The sequence below is a fragment of the Notechis scutatus genome, chromosome 1 (assembly GCF_049901735.1).
Source record: "Notechis scutatus isolate UNSWTSFEM ecotype Mainland chromosome 1, rNotScu1.2, whole genome shotgun sequence".
NCBI lineage: Eukaryota > Metazoa > Chordata > Lepidosauria > Squamata > Elapidae > Notechis > Notechis scutatus.
This window is the reverse complement of record NC_142009.1, coordinates 152,810,755-152,834,781: the sequence shown is the minus strand read 5'-3', so window position 1 is coordinate 152,834,781 and position 24,027 is coordinate 152,810,755. Positions and strand designations below refer to the sequence as shown.

The following is a 24,027-nucleotide window of genomic DNA, read 5'->3' as shown; positions in this document are numbered from 1 at the left end:
ACCCCACCTCTTCCTGATGTATGCCAGATTAATTGAGATTCCACCAAAAAGGCCTTTAAATCATAACGATCTCAAATTCCTTGAGTCCAAGTGATTTGGATGTTTATAGTTAATTATAAATGAATACATGGTCCATAGCAAATGTGCAGCAAATGTCCTTTCTTCTGTAGTAATGTTATATGGCAGTGACTGGCAAGAAGTCTAAGCAACAATCTTTCTTTTTGCAACATTTCTTTTTTTTTTTGCACCAAAGACATTTCCCAAGCCCACCCATACAGTATATTAAAACAGTTGGAAATTACAGAATTAAAGAAGTGATTACAGTTGTTACCCAACAATCTAAGTCTGCATAAGTACACCTGATGCCAGCTGGTCTTTTTCATTCAGCCCAAACACTCAACACATGGTCACATTCCAAGCAATTGCAGTAATGTGGGTGCACAAGGCTACTGGGCATATAGATTTGATTTGTCTGTCTCATCCTTCTAGTTTAGTTCTCTTTTGTTTTTCAAATAAGGCTACTTGTGCACCAAGACTTTCTGGAGCAGTGATGGTGACATGCCACAACATTTTGGATAATGTACCAGCATTTACCAACACTCAGAAACAACTATTCTCCCTATTTGAGTTTCCAAAGAAATTAAACAAACACAAATATAAGAAATATACAAACCTGTATCATCCAAAGCGTAAGATGGATTCTCACCATCAGTATCAACAAGGGATCTGTCTTCAGAACTGTGTTTGGTAGTGACATGAAAGGGAGAGCAACTTGCAAAATGCAATAGGAGCATGGCAGATGCACAATTAAGTGGACAACCAGTGGTTATTTGTGTAGCAAAACTCATTTTCAAGGTGCAAGTGTAGAAGATATCTGGGACCACAGTTTCCAAAGTGAACGCACCATCAGGGATGGTGTGAAATCAACTTTTGCAAGAAATATGTTGAATTATACATTAATATACAGCATAAAGAATTGTTTTTCTTTTGTTCAGAACATGGGGGTGACACACTAGCAGAATCAAGTTCGTCATTTTCCAAACTTTCGACACACAACAAACACAAAATGTTCAACATCACTGTCCTAGAGTGTCCTGTTGTTAGAAAAAAAAAGAAAGCCATTTATACACAAGAAGGGGAAAATAAGGTTGGAGCAGGGATTTACCTTTATCTCATTAATCACAAAGCCTTCCAGAAGAACTCCAGTGTTCAAACCAGACTGGATTCAGCTGGTTAAAACTTGCTTTTCTAGGCATTCACTCTTAGTCATTTCTGTCTCAGGAGGTGGCAGTTCCTAGCCTGAACATGAGTAAATACTTCTTGGATCCTTTTGGAAGTTAGGAATGAAGGCTAGAAACAAAAAGCTTGAGGTCAGATTCAGTGGTTACAATCCAATAACATGCGCAGCAAAGGTGAGAAAGTTTTAGTCTGTTATACCACAGAAGAGAAGAGACATAAAATTAGAACTTCAAAACTGAAGTTAGTGTAGATATTAATAGTATGGATGGATTGTAGCAGAGGTGGTATTCAGCAGGTCCTGACCAGTTCTGGAGAACCGGTAGTGGAAATTTTGAGTAGTTTGGAGAACCGGCAAATCCCACCTCTGACTGGAGATTTTACAGTATCCTTCCCCTGCCAGGCCCACCAAGCCACGCCCACAGAACCAGTAGTAAAAGAAAATTGAATCCCACCACTGGATTGTAGCTATTAACTACATTGGGTGGGGGGGAGAGATAGAGTGAGTGAGAGAGATGGCTTGCTTTTTATACTCTGAAGCCGTTAGATTTCTTCTCTGATGGCTTTTTAGCTCTTGTAATCAGCATTGCTTATCCAACAGTTGTGTCCTCCAATCATTGCCTGTGAGACTCCTAATTCCTGTAGCAATCAAGGTCACCTACATGCTAGATTGGGAAGCAAAACAATCAGCACCACAACTTCCCAAAAGAAAGTAAGGGCAAACCAGAGGTCTCCTTGGGATCCTACACTTTCCTCAAAATCACAAAAGCTGCCAGCACACTTTGGCCCCTTTCATACACACATATAGCAATAGCACTTATATTTATATACCACTTTACAGTGCTTTACAATCCTTTCTAAGCAATTTACAGAGTCAGCCTACTGCCCCCAACAATCTGGGTCCTCATTTTTACCAACCTCAGGAGGATGGAAGGCTGAGTCAACCTTGAGCCTGGTGGGATTCGAACTGCCAAATTGCAGCCAGCAGTCAGCAGTAGTAGCCTCCAGTACTGCACTCTAACCACAGTGCCACCATGGCTCGTATACAGTATGTATTATCATGCACTTACAAAAGGGACAGAGCTTGAATTTCATCAGCATGACCTTGTTTACATAATTTGCCTTCCTTGACACCCTACACATGGATGCTTCTGCATTTCCATAATACTTGCAAAACAGTTGCATGGATGCAGTTACTAGAAATCAAACTGGTTTCTACTTCTATTCTGGTTTTTCTTCAGTTCAGAGAAACTCGTCTGACTGATGTTTTTAGAACTAATTATTATGGGGAAAAGTTTGAGTCGATTAAAAAGCAAAATGAACAAGGACAATGTCCAACTCTTAATTTGGATTCTCCAAACCTTGTCTTCTTCAGATATGTACTGTAATTCTTAAGCAACTATCATTATGAAAGTATTGTACTCCTTTTCTGAGAAAGCACTTCCTTTATGGTTTTTTAAAAGCATGAATTATGATCTGAATAAGACTTACAGAGCCTACAATTCAGTTTTCTAATGGACTTGGGCAAAACATCCAGCTGGCTATGAAAGTTCAAAGCGCAGGAAAGGAAATCAGTATGATGATCCTGAAAGCGTGAAAAACAAACCAGTGTGTGTGACCAGTGTGTGAAAAACAGATCTTTGTAAACATTTTTATCTTTTTAACGTTTTTCCTCAAAAACATTGCCTTCTTAAAATTAGTGTTGGGCTTGATTGTATTCATTCATTTACCATTTTTAGTTCTATACCCATGGAGCTCATTATTTAGGGTCTAGCCACTTCTTAAAAATAACTGGGAAGATTGATTGGGTGTGATTGCCGATTTCTCAGGCAACAATCCCAATCTTCCTTGTGATTCTCTCCACCACACGTCTTGAAATCACACTGCAAAGCAAACAATTGTGACATTACATTCAACCCTTCTTTTTCCTGTTGAGCAAAACCCCATCCAAGTCCTATTATGCAACTGTGGGGATTAAGAAAACCAGACAGATGCTCAAAAGCGCATCTGTTATTGAGGCCCACATATTTGGAAAAAGTCATTTTTCCTTCCTCAGGGGAAATTCAGAAGACTAGACTTGTCATTCCATATCAACCTTCCTAATCTGGTGCCTTCCAGGTATGCTGGCCTCTAATTGTCATCATCTCCAGCCAGCATGCCTTTGGGAAATGTACTGCACCATACCTGGAAGGCAACAGCTAAGGAAGGCTGACTTACCTTCCATCCCTCAGAGTCAAACTAGGACAGCTAAAAATGTAAGAAGAATCACAAAGTCCCAACATATTGGATTTAATAAACTTGGGTCGTCCTTTGTTCCAATTGTTCTCCTTCCTATCTGTCAGCTATTTCCTAGCCTCTGAGTCCTGCCCAGTTCAAGATTAGATCCCATATTGCAGCTTGAACCATTTGGATTCCTAGAATTTCTGCCTATATCCCTTTCAGCAAGATTGATGCCCTGTCAACAATTCATCATCTTCTTTGTCAAAAGGAAGTGCTATTTCAAACTGCTAATTTTTCTTTAGGAACATACATGCTCTTTCTTAACTTCAGGAACCTGAAAGAAAGAGAAGTGTCTGTAAATTATTATGAGAGGTCATTGATGCTCTCTGAGTTTGCTTGTTTTCTTGCAGATGTTTCTTTACCCAAACTAGATAACATAATTATTATACATGGAACATATAAAGGCGGTAACAGTAGTCCACTGAGCCTTTAGTGGAAACACTGTACAAAGTGGATAAAATGTAGCACTAATTATGCATGAAAAAATAATGCCACATCAATTATCTTGGCACACACACACCACACACACATGGCTGGCAGGAACATGTCCACAGGATGTTGCAAAATCCACCTACCAACTACCTGCATCAAGCTTGGCAGTTCGAAATTTACTTTTGTTGCTTCCTGTCCAAGCATTGATCAGTGTGCTCACTGCATCTAACAGAGTTTTTGATTACACACCTCTAATGGTCTGCAGAAAATCCAACACAGTGACAAACTTTATAATGCTGTATGTGTCCAGATTGTAGTGAATGGCACTAAATCTATACAGATGGCATTTTGCATCTACAAAGGGAGGATGTGGCGTTGGACTTAACCTCCACATGTTACATATTATGGGCCAACACTGCAAGCTGTTGTCTACCATCTTTATTTTTCTTTGGGAAAGACATAAAATCACATGTGTCAGTGCCAACAAGACATGGGAAATCAGAAAGCAGATATAATCTTGGTTTTCCAAGATGACCAAAAATGTCACTTATGCATTACACATTGCACATCACATGTCTATGTTTGCTCCCCCAGCATGAACCATCCCCCCCCCCATTTTTCATTGGTATAGAGTTCTCCCTGTTTAAATTCTTTTAAATTACATAGAACCAGCTTAATGAAGTGGCTAAGGTATCAGATTAGAAACTGAGAAAACCCTTTTTCCCAACCAGGTGAGATTCAATAATTTCTAACTAAAAAAGAAATCCAGCTTTGCATAAAGTAAGCTAATCCTGATTTATGTTTATTAAAAAGAACCTTTAAAAAAAGAAATCTTTGTAAAACATTTATTATGGTACACCACTGAAAAAAGAAATAGCCTCTTTGCCCATTCAGGGAAGGACAGGATATTTCAAGACATTAAAATAATGCAGAGAAGCGTCACTACATTATCTCTATGCAGTCATGGAGTTTTCTTAATATTCTGTATTAGTCCAGTTTTAAAATTACCTGCATTCTGTGCTAAGCTGAAATCTTATATTTTAGTTGTGAGTTGATCTCCCATTTATTCAGCAGTGGATTTTGAATTACTTGGGTTGATCTTTTGCAAATATGTTTGGGAGGGGATCAGGGGTGGGTTTCCACCAGTTCGCACCTATTTGCTAGAACCAGTTGTTAACTTTCTAAGCAGTTTGGAGAACCGGTTGTTAGAAGAAATTACTGGCCTAATCCTGTAAGGAAGGCAGGAAGGAAACATGCTGGTGTTGCTTACAGAAACTGCCTGTCCGTTAACCCTTATTACATTCTTGGCAGGACTAGACTTCCTGTCTCAGGAACTTCTCTGGAGTTTTTTTCTTCCCTCCTTTGCTGGTACTTTGCTTGTGTGGAGTGACCATTCAAAGTTACAATGGCACTGAAAAAAGTGACTTATGACCATTTTTCACACTTACGACTGTTGCAGCATCCCCACAGTCACGAGAGGCCAAGCGAGGAGATGCGTGCCTCGATGTGAGTGTTACTGAGTTGGCCATGCCCAGCCAATAACATGACCACCAAGCCATGTCCACCCAGTCACATGACCACCAAGCCACACCCACCAACTAAGCCACACCCACAGAACCAGTTGTTAAAAAAATTGAATCCCACTCCTGGAGGGGATACCTTATACATTTGGATAACTACTTAATGCTTATTTAACAGTGTTAAGATATAGTTGGCTGGAGAAAAGCTTGTTACTAAACAAGAAAAAAGATTAAAAAGAAAAAAGTGTAGGAAAATACTCAGAGACTGAAAGCTAAAGAAAATTAATACCAGCAGACTGAAGTACCATATAAATAAAATGTCCAAATATCTCTATTTGCAGGCAAACTCTGCTCACAGTCTTGAGTTTGATCCTAATGGGCTCAAGGTTGACTCAGCCTTCCATCCATGCAAGGTGAGTAAAATGAGGACCCAGATTGTTGGGAGCAATACGCTGACTCTCTATTCGCTTAGAGCTGTTAAGCATATGAATCGATATATAAGTTTAAGTGCTATTGCTAGTTTAAATATTGGCTTTCATTTAAACTAGAGAGAGGTTATTATATTGTGCTCCTATACTTGCATTGAAAAAGTTAAGGGTCAATTTTGTTTTATATTTTTGGTGTATTTTTTTTGGTCACTTTTTAATCTATTATTCCCCTTCTCTGTTTTCCTCTTTATATTAGTTTATATTTTAATGTTTATGAAATATATTTGTTTTAAAAAGCAACTTATTAGGCTGATTTCTAACAAGCCTCAAACAAAAGATGTGGCTTTTCCCCATGCTTTTAAGCATCCCAAGATCCTTTATTATTTATACAGTTCCTAGTCCTGAAGTTGCACATAATCTTAAAAATACTTAGATCATGAAAAACTCAGGAGGCAAGACAAGTTTCAGTGTTCCTGCTAGCTATTCCCCCAGTCAATTGTAAATACATATGAGTCTATTTACTTTATATGATTGGATTGCTGGCAATTGTGGTGTCCTGTGTTAATTATGCTTAGCATAAAGTGTGCATGGCCAGCTTTCCACAGCAGGTCACTGAAACAGAGCATCAATAATGGTACTCTTTTCCAAAGAAAATACCCTCCTAATAACAAACTTCAATTTTCATGGAGAATAGGAAAGGGAAACCTAATCTGACCTCTGAGAAGTTCCCTATTTTTTAATTTTAAAATGTCTAATATATGTATTCCATATAATGTTTGCATTTTACCTTACAGATGGAGAACATTGACAGTATTTTTTTCTTAAAATAAACAATCACATCCTGCTACGCAGCACTGTATTGTAAATCTCTAGCCCCAAGCAGCGTTGTATAATCATTTGTGATGGCCTACATATCTATCCTCCATGTTTGAAGTCTTATGAGTCAAATTTATGAGGTGTAATGTTGGAAGTGATTAGAGTATCCTGTGGGTACTTTGGCAAATACTTTGATCTTTATATGAATTGACAATTCCTGCATTTCAACTATTCACCAATGTTTAGAGATAATAAGTAACAGACATTGTTTATATTTTTTTAATCAGGGAGGGAGGGAGGAAGGAAGGCATGACAATTAGCTTTATTTGGAGGGGTATGATTTAATTGACATTTCAGTGAATGGGCAGAATGCAGTAACAGCCATCCAATTCATCTAGAACAGCAGGGAAACTGAATGGCTAAAGCCTTCCTTCCATTAGATTATTTGAAGGAACTTGATAAATACAGCTGTTTACATATTGCAATGTTAGTTTCTCCTCCAGAACACCCTTCCAACACCTCCTGCCAAGTAAGTGATGTGTTTAAACACTGACAGACAGCCTGCATGCACTGATGAATTTTCTCTTAACATACCTCCTTAATTCATCAGATTTATATCTTGACCTTCCTTCAAGCAAGACAGCATACATATCACTCCCTCATCTAATTTTCCACCCCCACCCCCTATGAATTAAGAGTTGCTCTGAAGTCAGGCAGCTTTAAATCTAACAAATGAATGAATGGGTTGACATTGTGATCAACCCAAAGCCACCCGGTGAGTTCTATGATTGAAGGTGGACTTTTGAGTCTTCTCTGTCCTAATCTAATACTTGAAGAACTATACTGCACTATGTACATGTTCTTTTAGATCCAAGATGGAAAATGATAACCATGTGAAATATTTCTAAAAATGTCCCAAACACAAATCTGGGTATCTATGGAGATTCTCAGTCATCCAGGTCATGGTTGTGTCAGGGTTCCAAGTAACATACACATAGCAAACAAAACTCTGAGGCAGGCAATTTCCTCAAAGAATAGGTTTATTGGATATGTCATATTGGCACAGGCTGGTGAAAACTGACTCTGAATATTCCCGCAGTTTTCACCTAATTAAAAGTGAAAGTTTGTCACTTTCTCAAAACAGTCAGTCACATGGTCCAATCAGGATACTGTCCAGTTGCTAGGCGACTCAAGTCCCCTCCTTCTGAACACCTGCAGGAATGCCCTGGGTTCCCACGAGAACACCCCAACTATCTCTATTCCCCCCTCCCCATCTCTCTTCTCTGGTGTGTCAGCACTGAAGTCTCAAAATGGCCTTAGTCAGGCCAACTTCAGGGTTGACAGGTTGTCCCAAAGGTGCTTTTTTTCCAAGAGGCAACTGGACTTTCTGGTTTTTCTTTGAAGACGTTTTGCTTCTCATCCAAGAAGCTGAAGAAGAGCTGAAGAAGCTTCTTGGATGAGAAGCAAAACGTCTTCAAAGAAAAACCAGAAAGTCCAGTTGCCTCTTGGAAAAAAAGCACCTTTGGGACAAATATGGGTAGATTGCAACACGATACTTAGTGACATATCTGTCTGTGAAATACTAAAGATTTTAAATTTAAAAAATGCTATTTTACCAATCATTTTGAGAATAACCTTTTCTGGACATCCATCATTTCTATTGGAAATAAAAATAAAGATCAGATTTTTTAAAAAAAAGTTATAGGAGGAAAAAACAGAAATAGCAAAGCCATTTTATTACATATAAAACTTTATTAAAATAATCCTAATTCATATCAAACAGGGAGATTCTCATGAGTTTTTTTCTTTTTGGCTGGAATGGGACTTTTCTTTGCAGGTTTGCTTTTTGGTTCGTACAGTGCATTTCGTAAAAATCTCGATGCTGCGCCTTTATCCAGCTTGGCAGCTTTTTTCTTTTCTTCCATCTCTTTTACTTTGTTCATGTATGTTCTTATTCTCTCCTGAAACACATGAAAATGTAAAAAAAAAAAAAAAAAAGCACATTTCCTATCATACCGAAAAGAGCAGAAATATTTTCAAACTCAAGTCAGCTGGGAAAAAAAGGCTAATGGTGAAGTTATTGAGACATTCAAGCAGTATTTCAAAATACAATAGAGAGTTTCGAATTATCAGGGATACGTTAAAAAAAATCCAAGTAAGAGGGCCTTTTCCTGAAGGAGGTTGCATGAGGAGGTTTTACTGGTTACATGAGTGAACAATTCTCTGTGTGAGCCCATATCCAACAGCAATCTCCTAACCAAGGGTGTCAAATGTGTGGTGTCACGTGGCATATTGTGACTTTTTCCCCCCTTGGTTAAACTGGGTGTGGGTGTGGCCAGTGCGTGACACATCCAGCCCACAGGGGCTGCGAGTTTGAAAGTCCTGTCCTAGGCAGTGCTACCTGTGAAATGCCCATGTTATTCAGCTACTCTCTTTCTTTCAGATCATCCAAATCTCAAACGTTATTGCTAATATAACAGATAGAAAGGCCATCTGACTCTGCTGTTTCCTTCAATTGAAGTTGGCCAAAATAATCAAAAGGCAGGTTTTAAAACTACCAACCGAATCAAATTGTTGTAACCTAAGCAAATATAATAAGTATCAATTGTTCTCAATTCCAAAGAAAAGGTTTAATTTTAATCCTAATAAAGTGTAGTTTGTGTAAAAATTTTCACATACTCCATTACAAACAGAGTCAGTGTGTTTTATATCTTAAGTTCTTCTGCAAGATTACATGAGAATGAGGACCCCAATTCACTTAGGTTCTTTAAAAGAAGGTGAAACAGTGGATAAACACCAAAATTTTATCTCCAAACTGGAAGAAATACACAAATTAAAACCTAAATCACTTCACTTTACAACATAGTGTAAAGTAATATACATTGGGTTGAAATAGACACAGACACATATATGTATATGTATATATTAATTAATTAATGAAAAAATAGATTTGGACATCACAGAGCACGTGACAGTTTCAATCTACTGAGCACCTATTAAAAAGCATGAAGTTGCAAATCTGAAGGAAGTAAAATTGTTAAAAGTGACTTGCTCCAAATCTATTGTGCAATTACATTTAGCATCTGTATACTGAAAAAGGATATTGTATTGCTAAAAAATACATGCAAACCCCCATGATTAAGGAATTGGAGAAACCATCCTAAAATAAAAGGCTATAGTAGACCTTCCTATTTTAGAAGAAAAGCAAAATAGAGGTAAAAATTATATTTGGGGTAAATCATTAAGGTAGGTTTCCCCCCCTTCCTCTTTTCTTAACACTACAAATCGATATTGTTTAATAAATAATGAGAAATTCAGGTTGGATAACATCGTACTTTCTTGACAATATACAATTTGCAAAAGGTGTAGTGAAGATAATACCAACATTTAACAGGAAAGAGACAAGGAAACAACATCAAGGTGAATGGGTTCAGTTACAATGGATATACCACCAGGAGCTTTGAAGGGCCAGGATGGGAAATATCTTTTTGGAGCATGTCTATCAACATGATTGCTAAGAATGACATTGAAATAATCAGTTAATAATCAGTTAACTGATCAATGGCTCCTTGCCACAGTAATAACTATGTATGTAATGCTCCACTAAGTGCCTTGCTGGATAACATGACTAGGAATCTTTAGCATCTGAACTGTCATTTCAGAATCAGAATATGCGTTTGCTGAACCAACATGGTTCTTCTTATGATATGCTAGCATGGCTGAAGTGTTGCTAAGTGTTGCTTTTACGAGCAGAACAAGAAGCAGCCACTTAGGTAAGCTGCTATGTGCAGTATAAAGCAGTGTGGCCCAGACAAAGCTCTAGTAAATCCAAGAGAACTCTGCTTCCTTTGACAGTTGTATGTCTAGACTAAGCAGTCATGTACAAAATAGGAAGACAGCTTTGACCTCCATTTTGGTCTCAGTTAATTTCCCCATGCTCTCAGCCATCACTTTTGCCCCAAGGCCAGACTTCTGAGGTAGCCCTCAGCATCTCTGAAAAGGATTGTTTTTGGAACGGGGAAAGAAATGGGAGATTTTTCTTCCACTAGAACAGTAGGACCAACATTTTATTTGATTCATACTGCATGCTTCTACTCTACTTTATCTCAATCATTCTGTCAAGGATATAAGAAAGAGTATGATAGGAAGTAGAACTGCACCACTAAAACTAAAAAATAATCAGATTTTTTGGGGTCCTTTTCTTCCTTTCAAGCGAGCTGTGAAAAGATGATCAAGAACTTACAATTGTATAATACCTGGTTATTAAAAATGGATATAAAATTAAAAACTGCTTCCTGATTGAACTTGTTCCCTTCCCTTTCAATCCTTCCTTTATTTCATCCCTTTTTAGATTTAGGGGAGGGACTCCTGAATTATCAGTAACCTAGTTTAGGAGACTCTCTGGCAAAAAAAAGGATGCATAAATTATAATTTTAACTCTTTGATCCAAGTCACCAGCATTCATTCCCTTAACACAGTGATCCCCAACCTTTTTTATGCCGCGGCCCGGTACCGGCATCAGCTGGGCGCCGTGGCCCGGTACCAGCATCAGCTGGGCGCCGCCATCTTTTTGATGAAAAGTGCTTCCGGTGACCTCACCGGAAGCACTTTTTATCAAAAAGATGGCGGCGCCAGCTGCTCGTGAGCTTTTCCGGGTAGAAATGGCTTTCTACCCAGAAAAGCTCATCGAAGGCTGGCGCCACCATCTTTTTGATGAAAAGTGTTTCCGGTGAGCTTTCTACCCGGAAAAGCTACCGGAAGCACTTTTCATCAAAAAGATGGCGGCGCCCAGCAACCAGCGGCCCGGTAGGACTTGTTCCGCGGACCGGTACCGGTCCGCGGACCGGTGGTTGGGGACCCCTGCCTTAACAGAGGAATGCCCTATTTCTGTAAATCTTTTTAAATATTTTAATAGCAATTAAAACCATCTTTTACTTCTCCTTCCCCAACATGCATGGGTGCATGTGTGCACGCACACACATACACAAAATAAATGTAAATTGATGGATTAATTATGGTTTTCTTTTAAGGGAATTTAGAGATTGCTAAATGTAATCACCCAATTGTTGCAACTCTCTCTGGAAAATTAAATGATTTCCGTTCATTCAATCAAAGCAATTGCTTTATTTTAAATTTGTCTGCTACCAAACCTTAGTACTACTGCCTTTTGTACAAAATGTGCAAATTTATTTTGACAAAATTACTTGTAAAAGTACATTCTTTTAATACAGCCTTTTATGTTACAATTACCTAAATAAAGATTTCAAAACTCAACCAAATCTGTCTGAATTCCATTTCATTTGTTATACTAATGACACATTAATCAAATAACAGAATAAGGCAGGAATGTTCATCAGTCATGCAATACTGCATCCTGAAACATCACTGCAAAGGTTGTTTATTATATTGCTTTTAACGTTCATAATGGTTAATTATAATATTACTGCAAAAGTCCTCATTTAGCAACTGTGTTGTTTAGTGATCACTCACAATTAAGATGGCAGTTAAAGTGCCATTTTACTTAGTGACCACTTCATTTAACAACCAACTTCCTTGTGCCAACTGTTGTCACTAGATGAGGAATATGTGTAGCACTTTTAAAGAACGGATCCTGTTTCAGAAGGGAACAGTCAGAAAAGAAATTCATACTCTACTCTGAGCACCAAAAGAAGACTAATTTTTCAAATAAGGTGCCTCAAATTAGGAATATACATAGGCACTGGATTTCATTAATGATCGGATCTTTCAGACTTCAGAAAAGTGGTTGGAAATCTACACTGTGCAGTGCCTTCCAAGATTATGGAAGCCACTGTTCACGCAAGTGTAAAGCCGGTTTCATTCTTCATACTAGGGCATGATTTATTTTGGATTAGGTTGTGTGGATCCAGTCCTTGTATCTTATTCAACAAAGTGTGGTCTAGTTAGTACAACCTGCAAACCAAACCAATATGTTAGTGACTACATTCACACTTAATCCTAAATCACAATTTATTAATATGTGGATAAGCCTCCATAAACTTGACCAGATAGCTAGGCCTTGAATTTCTTTATTGTCACTTTATTAACCCCAACTCAGTCACTAAATATATGACAAAATATTTGGCTTAACTTTACATAGACTGTTTAACTGAACAAATCAGAGTCTGATTTATAGCATGGTTCTTGATTCATATATAAATAACAAACCAAGATAAATGTTCTTTCTTGTTGCAAGGGGGAGTACAAATCAAGGCTTGTACAGACTTGTATACATGGTCCTGTATGTAGCAACCAGGTTAATTAAAAAAAAAAAAAAGAGCCAGCAAGAAATGATACGCAAAATGAATTCTCAGGCAACATGAAATAATTATTTCACTGAAAATATACTTTTCTCTCCAGGCAGATGAGAAGTCAGTTCTTAGAATCAAGCTAATAGCAAAATAAAAAGGACTAGCTGATTGGTCTTTTAGATGTACAACATGGATATTAAACTGAACTTTAGAAGGAAATAACACACATTTCACACTGCATAAGTTATCAAGTCTGTAAAAAATTAGAGAAGCTGAAGAATAACTGCTTTCCTCTTAAGAAGTTCAAGATAACAGCAAATATAACAGTGATTCACTAGCATGACATACTTTTCATACTGATGTGACCTGGGAAGGAGTTTAAAAAATTGAGTGGCAATTTGGTCAATCTTGAGCAAAAGCAGTTTTGCTTTAAAAAAAAAAAAAAGCAATTTACTGCCACAAACAAATATGTAAATATGTATATACCTATATTTCCCTATGAATTTTATTGCATAATTGGTTTTATTTATTACTTGTATTTGTAGTTACCATTTTATTGTCTTAACAATGCAGCATATCTGGATAGGTGTAATATATACACAACGTAACAATTCTGGTAGCCAACTGTAGATTTGATCTGTAGTTTTTCTATCTGCCAAGCTAAATCATTTGATCTGTTTCTTCCAGTCAGCAGAATTTCTACGATATCCAGCCTTATACACTCTACTCATGCTTCTAAATGGATTATAAGACAAACCTCAAAGATTTATTGTAGGCAGTAAATATGTCACTAATGCAGAATTACTGGACAGAACACATATAACTGGTGCCAAAAAAGCTTTTAGCTTTGTTGCTGAACTGGATTCTTTACTGCTGAGAAAATGAATTAATGGAGGGCTTGGAGTAGGGGAGGGGGAATCTTTCCCGTCTTTGCTAGTAAATCAAACACATGATACTTTTAAAGGCAGGCAGGAGTAAGAAAAGGTAGCCTTAGAGATTAACACCAGTCCAAGTATTTATAGGAAAACATACTGTACTGGAAGTTATAAATAATTATTAGACACGTAACATTTTTCCACTCCGCAAGGAAAGAGTCAGTTGGCACAAAATTCAAACTATTAAAAAAAAATGAAAAAGAAGGAAAGGATCATCTTATTTGAGAATTGAACTCAGATCAAAACGTCTACTTTGAAAACGACAATATCATTTTGAGCAAAACCTATGCCTTGGTATTACTCCTCAAGGTTTTGCAAGGTAAACAAATGAGATGAAGAACAGATTAGCTCCAATGGCAGCTTTGTCTCAAGGGCTACCATATCTGGTCTGCAAAACTGTGGATAACCGGATTAAAGGGCAACAAAGAAATACCGAAAGCTCCGTTTTGCTGCCATCTACAGGTCATCAAGATTTTTACAACCCAGATATATAGAAGCAGTCCAGCGTTTTGCTACAGGAACATTTGCAACAAAGTGATCCCTCAAACAAACAGCAAAAGGTGTGATTCATAGTACCATCTGTGTTCTCCACCACGAATATCGAAAGGTTACGCTAAGTGAGACACAGGTTTGTTGTTCTCCAATGCTACTCTGTTACCTTCACAGTTTTTCCTGTCACAATACTGACTGTCAGTTAAACCAAACAGACTTTTAGGGGGTGATTAACAATATGACAGAGCTGTACTGCAGTGTTTTCTTACTCTTGACAATTTCATGCTTTGTGGAAAAAGCAGACTGAAAACTGCATTTGTAACGTGCAATAATTAATATTTAATTAAATTATACTTTGTTTGGAATTCACAAAAATTCTGCAAACCATTTTCTCAACATGAGAAGAATTTTGCGTGGTAGTGAACATAAGAAACTTACCAATTCCTGTTTGACTGGATGTTCCTTTGGATTTATTCCTTGTGTAGCAAGGTACACTGCAAAGTGAATTTATGGTTATCAGAATTAATTAGAAAGATATAGCAATATATTGTTCACTATGTATTTAAACTACAGAAATACATTATCACTTGCATGACTGGAAAAGTCCTTTGCCAAATCCTTAATAATCAAAATATAAAATGTTTAAGACTTGGGGAAAGAGTATATTTTTGTATTACAAAACTAAATGCAGGTGTAAGGAGCTACACAAGAAATAGTTTTTTTGCTTATTTATTTATTTGCTAACATCTCACACAAGTAGCAAAATAGTTTGATATTTATTTAATTGCTAAGACATCATTCAGTTCGAGATTCAGGCAGCTGACATTCCAACAAAACTCATAAAATATCATAAATATCACAATAGCAATATAAATATAATGAAAAGGGGGAATTAAAACTTATGAGTACTAAAGATCATTCATGTTTAAATATGCCATTAAACACAATTCACCCATTATGTCATTATACATTTCTTACTCTGCATACTTACCCCAAAACATTGAATTCAATGTATAAGCAGAGACCAAATCTATTTTGGCTTGTCCAAGAGGATCCAGCTAAAATGAGAAAGATAAAATTATCTTTATAACATTTTATTTTGCACTAATAATCAGATTAAATGACAGCCTTGATGAAATCCAGAGAATGCCATTCCTTCCTCAACCTGAAGCTAGATGGACAATAGCATTTTGCAGGGGAAATCAAGCATAAGCATTTTTAATTTAATAGAAATTGGAAGGGACTTTGGATGTCTTCTATCTAGTCCAACCCCCTATCAAACCCTATGCCCGTGATGGCAAACCTATGACACACATGCCCTCTCTGCGGGCATGCGAACCGTCGCCTCAACTCAGCTCCGCTGTGCATACACGCAGGCCTCCCGCTGGCCAGCTGGTCTTTGGGTCTCTGCTGCGCATGCATGGGGGGTGGGGTGCATGCACATGGGTGGAGATGCACACACGTGCGCAGAGAAACACGTGTGGGGTGGGGGATATGCGCAGGGTGGGGCGCCTGCACGGGGACGCATGCGCATTGCATTTTGGGGGTTGTGTCATGCACACATGCTTTGGGCACTCAGTGACGAAAAGGTCATTTCCCTATACCATTGCAGACAAATCATTGTTCAGTCCATTCTTAAAAACCACCAGCGTTAGAGCACCCACAACTTCTGGAGACAAGTCATTTCACTGATTAATTGTTCTCACAGTCAGGAAATTTCTCCTTAGTTCCAGGCTGGAAATTTCACCTTCTTGTTTCTGACATCATACTTTCAAATAGTTTAAGAACATTGGGAATGAACAGAATTTAATCTCTAGCTAGGTGAGCAAGTGGGAGTTCTGACTTTGAGATGTCTATTAAAATATTCTGTATCTTGTATCCCATATAAACATAAATATAGCTATTCAAAATTCAAAAACACCTCAGTATATGAGTAAGCTTAATATCAGCTCTAAAATTAAATGGAAATAAGTTTGTTCCCTAGAGACCACTTGGACTCCACAGAGCAGTTCTAAAAGCATACATTTTGCATGCCTTGTAATGTTCATAATACATAGCTAAGGTAGGCCTTAATACTGCAGAACAAGACATTCATTCACCTAGGCCAAACAAATGAGTTTACAAGTCTTTGAAAAATATTCAGATAGGGATTCCCTAGCTGTAGTTTAGTCTTTTATCCATTATACTGCCCTTGTTCTCACCTAAAACAGAGTATATGTTCTTTCTTGAAAAATGAGATAACCTTTGTTTGAGTTGGTTCTCTCCTCCAATGCCTTCTAGTTGTGCTGAGCATGAACGCACAAAGCCCATCAGCCAGCTAAGGAATTATGGGAATAAAGTCAAGAACCTCTGGTGGGCACTGGTTGAGGGACCCTGCTCTAGACTACCTGCCACTTGTCATTTTTTGCACAATTCATGACTCTAAAATATCACGACCGTGCATTAAAAGGCAAACACAGTTTTGGCTGCCAATGCCAATCTATCATTTTGTTCCTCTAGGACTTCTAAAAACACAGCCTACAAGTTTGGACAGAGAACCTGTCAAAGAGCTGTATTGTAAAGCTGTTGTGCTCATAATTTATTTTTGACTGAAAGACTGAAGACTTCAGGGGTGAAATTTCCTGATATATGAGCTCCCTTTTTGCCCCAAAGAAACGACAAATTGGATGTACATAGGTACTTGTACAAAGAACTCAGGCAGCATCTGCATTGCTGCAGATTAAAAGGGGGAACAAAGGACGCCTTATATACTCCTTTACTTAAAAAAAAAAAAAAACTTTCTTTGATTCGTAGCACAAATCCATCTAAATTAAACATTTTTGACTTTCCATACCAGAATTCCCTTCTAGAGGCAAAGGAAAGCATGAAATATACTTTGCTGTTTAGTCACTATGCATAACCCACTCAAATGTTAAGAAAGCACCGAGCCCTGTCATTTTCATTTATTCTTCTAAATCTCTGTAACTGTAACTCTGTAATTGGCGCCATCCAGATATATTGTTCTACAGCTCCAACCCATCCATCAGAATGGATAACAAAGAATTATAAGAATCATAATCAAAGAAATATGCCTATGTGCAGAAAGTCAAGCTGGGGTGTCTCTCCAGGCAAGTTCATCAAGGCACCAAGCAAAAATTAAACATCAGCAAACTGTTTCTTACTCTCCTCCTCTTCTTACCTTCTGGAGGAGCTCACTTCTAGATATGGACATCATTGTCTTCAACATTGCATCTACTGAACCAACAGCTGTTTCAAAGGCTAAAAGGTAATCGTGAATCTCTGTGGGGTAGTCTTCTTCAGAAGGATCCATTTTCAAGAAGACACTGACTATCTGAAAAAGTACCAAGAAATAAACAAGAAAACAAAGACTGTTCACAAATGGTGCCAAACCATACTGAATAGGTCACAGCTGTCTGGATTGACATGTGCTATAGAAACAATATAAAACACGAGCTATACTGGTTCATGAAGTAGCAAAACAGTATGGCATTAGGGCTACCACTGCCCTTAACTTGTAGGATATAAATCAAAGAACTTTTGGGCCCTTCAGAGAAGGGTAGTAGAGGTAAGACCTCGACTTACAACAGTTAATTTAATGACCGTTCAAAGTTACAATGGCACTGAAGTTAAAATGGCACTGAAAAAGGTGACTTATGACCATTATTCACACTACGACCATTGCAACATCCCCATGGTTACAGGATCAAAATTCACACGCATGGCAATTGACTCATACTTATGACAATTGCAGTGTCATGTGATCATCTTTTGTGACCTTCTGACAAGCAAAGTCAATGGGGAGGACAGATTCACTTAACAACTGTGTTACTAACTTAACAACTGCAGTGATTCACTTCACCACTGTGGCAAGAGAGGTCGTAAAATGGGACAAAACTCACTTAATTGTCTGGCTCAGCCACAGAAATTTGGGGCTCAATTGTGCTTGTAAGCCAAGGACTACCTGTAGTATCAACAACTTTCATAACGAACTTGTTCTATTGCCAGGTTTAAGTGCGATATAGGCAGTGTGTTCATGCCTCTTAAATGCAGGAGGTCTGGTAACATTTGAGATTAACATCCAAATGAAGACTCAGTTACATGGTCAAACACCACTCAAGGCACAACACTCTACATAGCAGAACACCTATTCTGGAATAGGAGGTACTTCTTTAATAAATAATCAGATAGTACTAATATGTTGAGAAATAGTAAATACTGAAAGTACCATCGTTGTTTCACAACACTTAGGACCACACAGGCATATTAAGTTTAAATCCTAATAAAAAAATACCTTTTGAAAAATAAAGGTTATCTACCCTGCATCATCACCATCTGCTCAACAATAGTCATTCACAATGACACCCTGTGTGATCTGAATTCCCACCTTTAATACTCAAAAATGAAGTTTGCTCTGATCAAGAGTTATTTCATACTTTGAGAATCAAAGTGCTGGGTTCATAAAACAGACAAAACTAAAACTAAACATTTCATATTAAACTTTTGCACAATGTATGAACTGTGAATGATAAATCATGTTTCATGATCTAATATGATGTGACTTAAACACTGATGATGAATAATGTGATGTAAAGAGTTTTGATGGGAGAGGTTGGGATGTAACTTCAAAAATGTTAAAACAAATAATGACTTAAGGCAGTACGAACATGTTGCTGCAGTTATAGAAGAACAATTACTTAATTTAAAAAAAACTGAAATGGAGAAATGATTAGTTTGTCAATTAATCATTTAGAGTAGTTTCACGATATCTTCAGACAGAGAAAAATATTTCTAGTTAATTAGAAAGTCAATATATTTATTAAACATGCTCACAAAAATTGCCAAATGCACAGCTGATTGTTACAGAGTTTGCCAAAATATTTGTATCACTCAGCACAATATTTTCACATATAATGAAACAAATTGTATTTCACCAAAGTTCATGATGATTTCTCCCGAAATGGCAATCTCTCAACATCACGAGTCCTTATGGAGTCAGATTTACTTCCACCTACACAAAAAGTCCTGAACTTTCTCTGACCATTTGGATTCACTGAATCTTAATTTACTTAATGTGCATTCTATGTTATGGTATAAACTGCTTAACATTATATAATTGAATTGGCATAGAAGCACTGGTAATAAATAAGCAACAAACCACCTGAAAAGGCTATTCTACCAAAAACAGTAATTAGAAACCCAAAAAATATTTATGGGTTTCTAAATACTCCCAGTTATAAAGTGAAAGACAAACATATAATTAAGCTAATACCAAATGGAGAAACTAGGCTGAATAAGTTATCATTTGAATCTGATGCTATTCAATAATTGATAGATTTTGCTAAAATAAAGAAATACGATTCTGTAATTCTTGATTAGAGAAAAGACAATGTCTACATTTATTGGTGTCAGGAAGCCTCCTGTCTTTTGCACTTTTGGTGCAAAAGTGAACTTGTGATTTACTGCTATGCTTCCAAATCCCAATTGGAAGGGAGCAATGGAGGATGTTTCCCTCTGTTGCTTACAAAAGAGAAACTGTGAAAAACCAATACCCAACCAAAATGGAGGCTGGATTTAGAAAGGCAATTAGTCTATACTGCAGCAGGAGGCTTACCATCTAAATATCGGTAGTCATATCTGTGACATCCTGAAAACAATTGAACGGATGCCAATTAAGCAAAGTGACATGAGTGTGGTGCATACATAAAAAATAGAAAAATAATAGTACTACTAGTTCATAAAAACATGTCAAGTGAACTATGAGAGACACATGAAATTGTAAAACCACCAAGCATATTTCAAAATCATGAAACTGCACACAATTACAGTACTTAGGATACAACATGGAGACCAAAGAAATCTCTTGGTTTTTAAGAGACAAAGCAAACATTTAAAAATACATCTTTTTGTTTTCTGAGTTTGGTGATTCCTTAAATATTGGTTTTTGGAATATGAATAATGCCAACATTTAAAAAGGGTTTTCCCTTGCAAATTGCTATTTACCAAACATCAACTCCTGAGAGTTACTACACTGAATATATACTTCATAGGCTTTATGGTACTGTTTCAAATATTTAATACATAGGCCATATTTAAACCTCTGTTAAGCCATGATGTTTAACCACTGTATGAATAAGCCACAAGCTGGATGTGTATATACCATAAATCTTGGTTTACAAACTACAAAGGTTAGATTGCATAACTAGACTTATGAAACATTCAGAGCCCAATTATAAAAAAACACAACACTGAAATAAGGGAAAATCATGTCCTATTAAAACTCTTGAATCCTATGAAGCATAAAAATGTAAGCATTCAGGAAACTACCACTTAATCAATAGTTTCAAATGGCAATTGATGGACTCTATACAATTATGAAGCAGAACAAAAAGTATAAAAATTGGCTTTTCAATTGGATTCTGACATCTGGTAACTTTTGCTTGTTGAAATACACACGCACACACTCACACACCTTTAACAAACTGGGTTCACATATTACACTAAACGATGACTTAAACTAGGACTACCAAATCTGAGCTGCAAAAATCCAAATCACTAGATGAGAGCAGACAACTCTTACCATTTTGTTGCCATTTTGTGGCCATCCAGATTTGTGTACCCCAAATGTGTAGCCTCAATTAAGCATGGTTTATTGAATGCACCCAACTAATTAGCCTCCCACATTCTGCCATGCAAAAACCAGGTAAACAACATTATCGCATGTAATGCTGTATGAACCTAGCCAGAGTTTTATTTTGGAAACTGGTAAGTAAAACTGACCCAATTCCTCCACGTTGAATAATACTGAAAACCACCTTGGCATCTATTTTCAGTTATACTGTACAGGATAAAGCATCATGTTGGAGATTGGATTTGCTCTAGTGGACCAAAGTGCACCAGTTCCACTGATACAAGATGGGGTGCTTCTATTTTACCCATCAGTCTCTCAGAGATATTACAACGTGGTGCTTTATACTGGCATAGTCCAGATTGTTCCAAGATCCCCCCAAATCCATAGCAGCAGCTTTTCAAAGTGATACAGGGGATAAAAAAGGGGGCTAGAAAGTAGTTAAAATTAGGCATCCAGTCACCTGCCACAATCAGAGCAACTAACCAGAACTTCCAGCTAAAGCACTACCTTAGCAACTACCTTTGTCCAGCAAAGGCAGAAATGATGGCACTAACCCCGCATGGTGTAACCTCTCCCTCAAAAGTCACAAAGGTACTTTTTTTTTTTCTTCAAAAGGTAACTGGACTTTTTTTCCTTGAAGATATTTTGCTTCTCATCCAAAGAGCTTCTTCAGTTCCGGCTGTCAGAACTCATCCAAGGAGCTCCTCATCCAAGGAGCTTCTTCAGTTCTGGCTGTCAGAACCGAAGAAGCTTCTTGGATGAGAAGCAAAATGTCTTCAAGGAAAAAAAAATCAAGGAAGTCCAGTTGCCTTTTGAAACAATCACCTTTGGGACAACCATGACCTGGATGACTGAGAAGCTCCATAGACAAAGGCAGGGGTTTCTAACATTGGCCACTTTAAGACTTTTGGACTTCAACTCCCAGAATTCCTCAGCCAGCAAAGCAAAGGCCAAGGCCAAAGGCCCAAGCCAAGCCAAGCCAAGCCAAGCTGGCTGAGGAATTCTGGGAGTTGAAGTCCACAAGTCTTGAAGTGGCCAAGGTCGGAGACCCCTGCTCCTTAAAGGCCTGTTCAGCTGGCCCGTCCTTTGCGCGGCTGGAAAGGGACAGTCCGGCCACGGCTGCTCCCAACCTTTAGGGCCGCGCGCACCCCGTTCTGAGGACAAGATCAACGTGGCCAAACGAACCACCCGCGGCAAAGCGCCACCTGCCCTCCACCTACCCAGCCTTCTGCAACACTTCCGCGCGAAAGGAAGGGCGCAACCTACCCCGCACCGGCCTCGCCTCCCCTTGTCACCTCCACGTGACGGAGGCGAGTACGAAAGACGAAACGTAAGTAGGCGGAGCTACAGTCTTTGTTCCGGACCGGCGAGTCCTGCAATAGTAATGGAAGTTTCTTACTACATAGAAAGAAAAAAGATAGAAAGGCGATTCAATCCGATCCTTTTTCCTCTCCCCTCCCACCCCACTTCACGAGCCGCGAATGGGATCAAGCTGCCTTAGTAATACGGTGTCTCCCTCCGGGTTTGGCGCAGTAAGGAAGAAGCCTGGCAAGGAAATATAGCCGGTCGGCTTGCTTTGAAATGGTGATTATTTTAGAGCCAAGCACGGGAAGGTGATTGTTTCCCACTTTGTAGACCTGTGTGGAAGGCATTTCGGCAGGCTGTGTATTTTCAGCGGAGGAAAAGGAACAAAAAAGGTCGACAGGAAGCCTAAGTGCTACTGCTATGAAAGGAGCTGTCTCGGCTTAACGCCCTCCCTAAAAGCCTTCGGAAGTGGCTGCAATGCTCCTGATTCATTGGGGCTTGTGGGGCGTTTTCCTCAGGGATTATAGTTTTTCCCAAGCGTCCTGGTCTCTTTCAAGGTTTGTTCGGTCGTGAGAAAGCGTGTGCAATTACATAATTCAATCCGATCTTATTTCTCAGCTGCTAGGGGCACTCGGATATTACCTTCACTCCAAACTCCAGTAGCATGGTTAGTTGTGGCTGGGGGGAATCACCCAGGACTCTTGGGGGCTCAGACTAGAGTGGGAAATTGAAAACCCTTCCACATTAATGCTTAGAAAACTGCAGGGGTGTGCCCATTTAATTATCCATGCCAGTTTTATCACAAATGTGGTTATTACTTGCTTCAGACAAAAAAAGAGACACAAGTGTGAAAGGTAAGACACAGAAAGAAACCCCATCCCATATAATCAGTTTTGTCCTGCAAAGACCTAAAACCAATCAAGTGTCCCATTTAACATACCTAGCCCATCAACCTAGCCCAGGCTGCATTCAGTCAATTTAATAAATCCTTGAGTTGGGTAGCACAATAAATTATTGTTGCTGTTGTTGGATTTACAAGGCGCTCTGAATCATAAGCTAAACAAGCTGAGTTTGCCAGCACATTTGATTAAAATGCAATTGGCTAACTGTATTCAGTGTTATTATATCCATGTAATTCTTATCCATGGTTAATCATAGCTTTAATTAATCCAATTAATTACATTTCAGATAATGTGCTGTCCAAATATTTATAGGTATAGGGTATAGCTGTGATTTGTGGTTCAATTTGTCATGTAAACCGTTATATGTCCATACAGCCATACAAGTCACTATGATAACAATTTCTTAATAAATTATTGAGAATCCTTAGAAATTCTATAGCTTCTCTGACATCATTTTTTCTCTGGCTTCATTTTTTTTCAATGTATGTCACTCAAACCCTGTTTTATTTTGCTTAATTTTCTGTAATATGCCCAATTTGCCACTAGAGGACAGGATGACTATATATCTTGGCTGTTTCACACAATCTATCATTATACACTGTACTTAATGTACTTAAATAATCCAAAAAACATTTTTTTTATTTGACACTCTTAAGAATTATATATATCAGGTAAATTACATCTATTTAAATGACATCAATCTGATTACATCTATAATATCTCAATCACACATTTTAAGGATATTTCTTTTTAAAGGCAGAATATTTACTGATCTGAACACATG

The 24,027-nt window shown here is 38.0% G+C and overlaps 1 protein-coding gene across 2 annotated transcripts; it reads right to left on the bottom strand.

Moving 5' to 3' along the window:
* Positions 1-8,444: 8,444 nt before the first annotated feature.
* Positions 8,445-22,398, bottom strand: C1D (C1D nuclear receptor corepressor). 2 transcript variants are annotated; one of them, XM_026668471.2, is made up of 5 exons: positions 22,257-22,398; positions 17,587-17,739; positions 15,400-15,466; positions 14,847-14,902; positions 8,445-8,673 (listed from the first exon to the last, which is right to left on the bottom strand). In XM_026668471.2, exons 2-5 carry the CDS (start codon positions 17,716-17,718, stop codon positions 8,488-8,490), a joined length of 441 nt encoding a protein of 146 aa, XP_026524256.1. In that variant the 5' UTR covers positions 17,719-17,739; positions 22,257-22,398; the 3' UTR covers positions 8,445-8,487. The 2 variants fall into 2 exon arrangements, with proteins under 2 accessions (XP_026524256.1, XP_087805005.1); XM_087948879.1 differs by lacking the exon at positions 8,445-8,673 and adding an exon at positions 11,817-12,643.
* Positions 22,399-24,027: the final 1,629 nt, after the last annotated feature.

Coding starts and splice junctions, on each gene's coding strand:
- C1D (XM_026668471.2), bottom strand. CDS start 17,718: ATGGATCCTTCTGAAGAAGACTACCCCACAGAGATTCACGATTACCTT. Junction 15,467..17,586: donor GAAGTGAGCTCCTCCAGAAG/GTAAGAAGAGGA, acceptor TTCTCATTTTAG/CTGGATCCTCTTGGACAAGC. Junction 14,903..15,399: donor ATTGAATTCAATGTTTTGGG/GTAAGTATGCAG, acceptor TTCACTTTGCAG/TGTACCTTGCTACACAAGGA.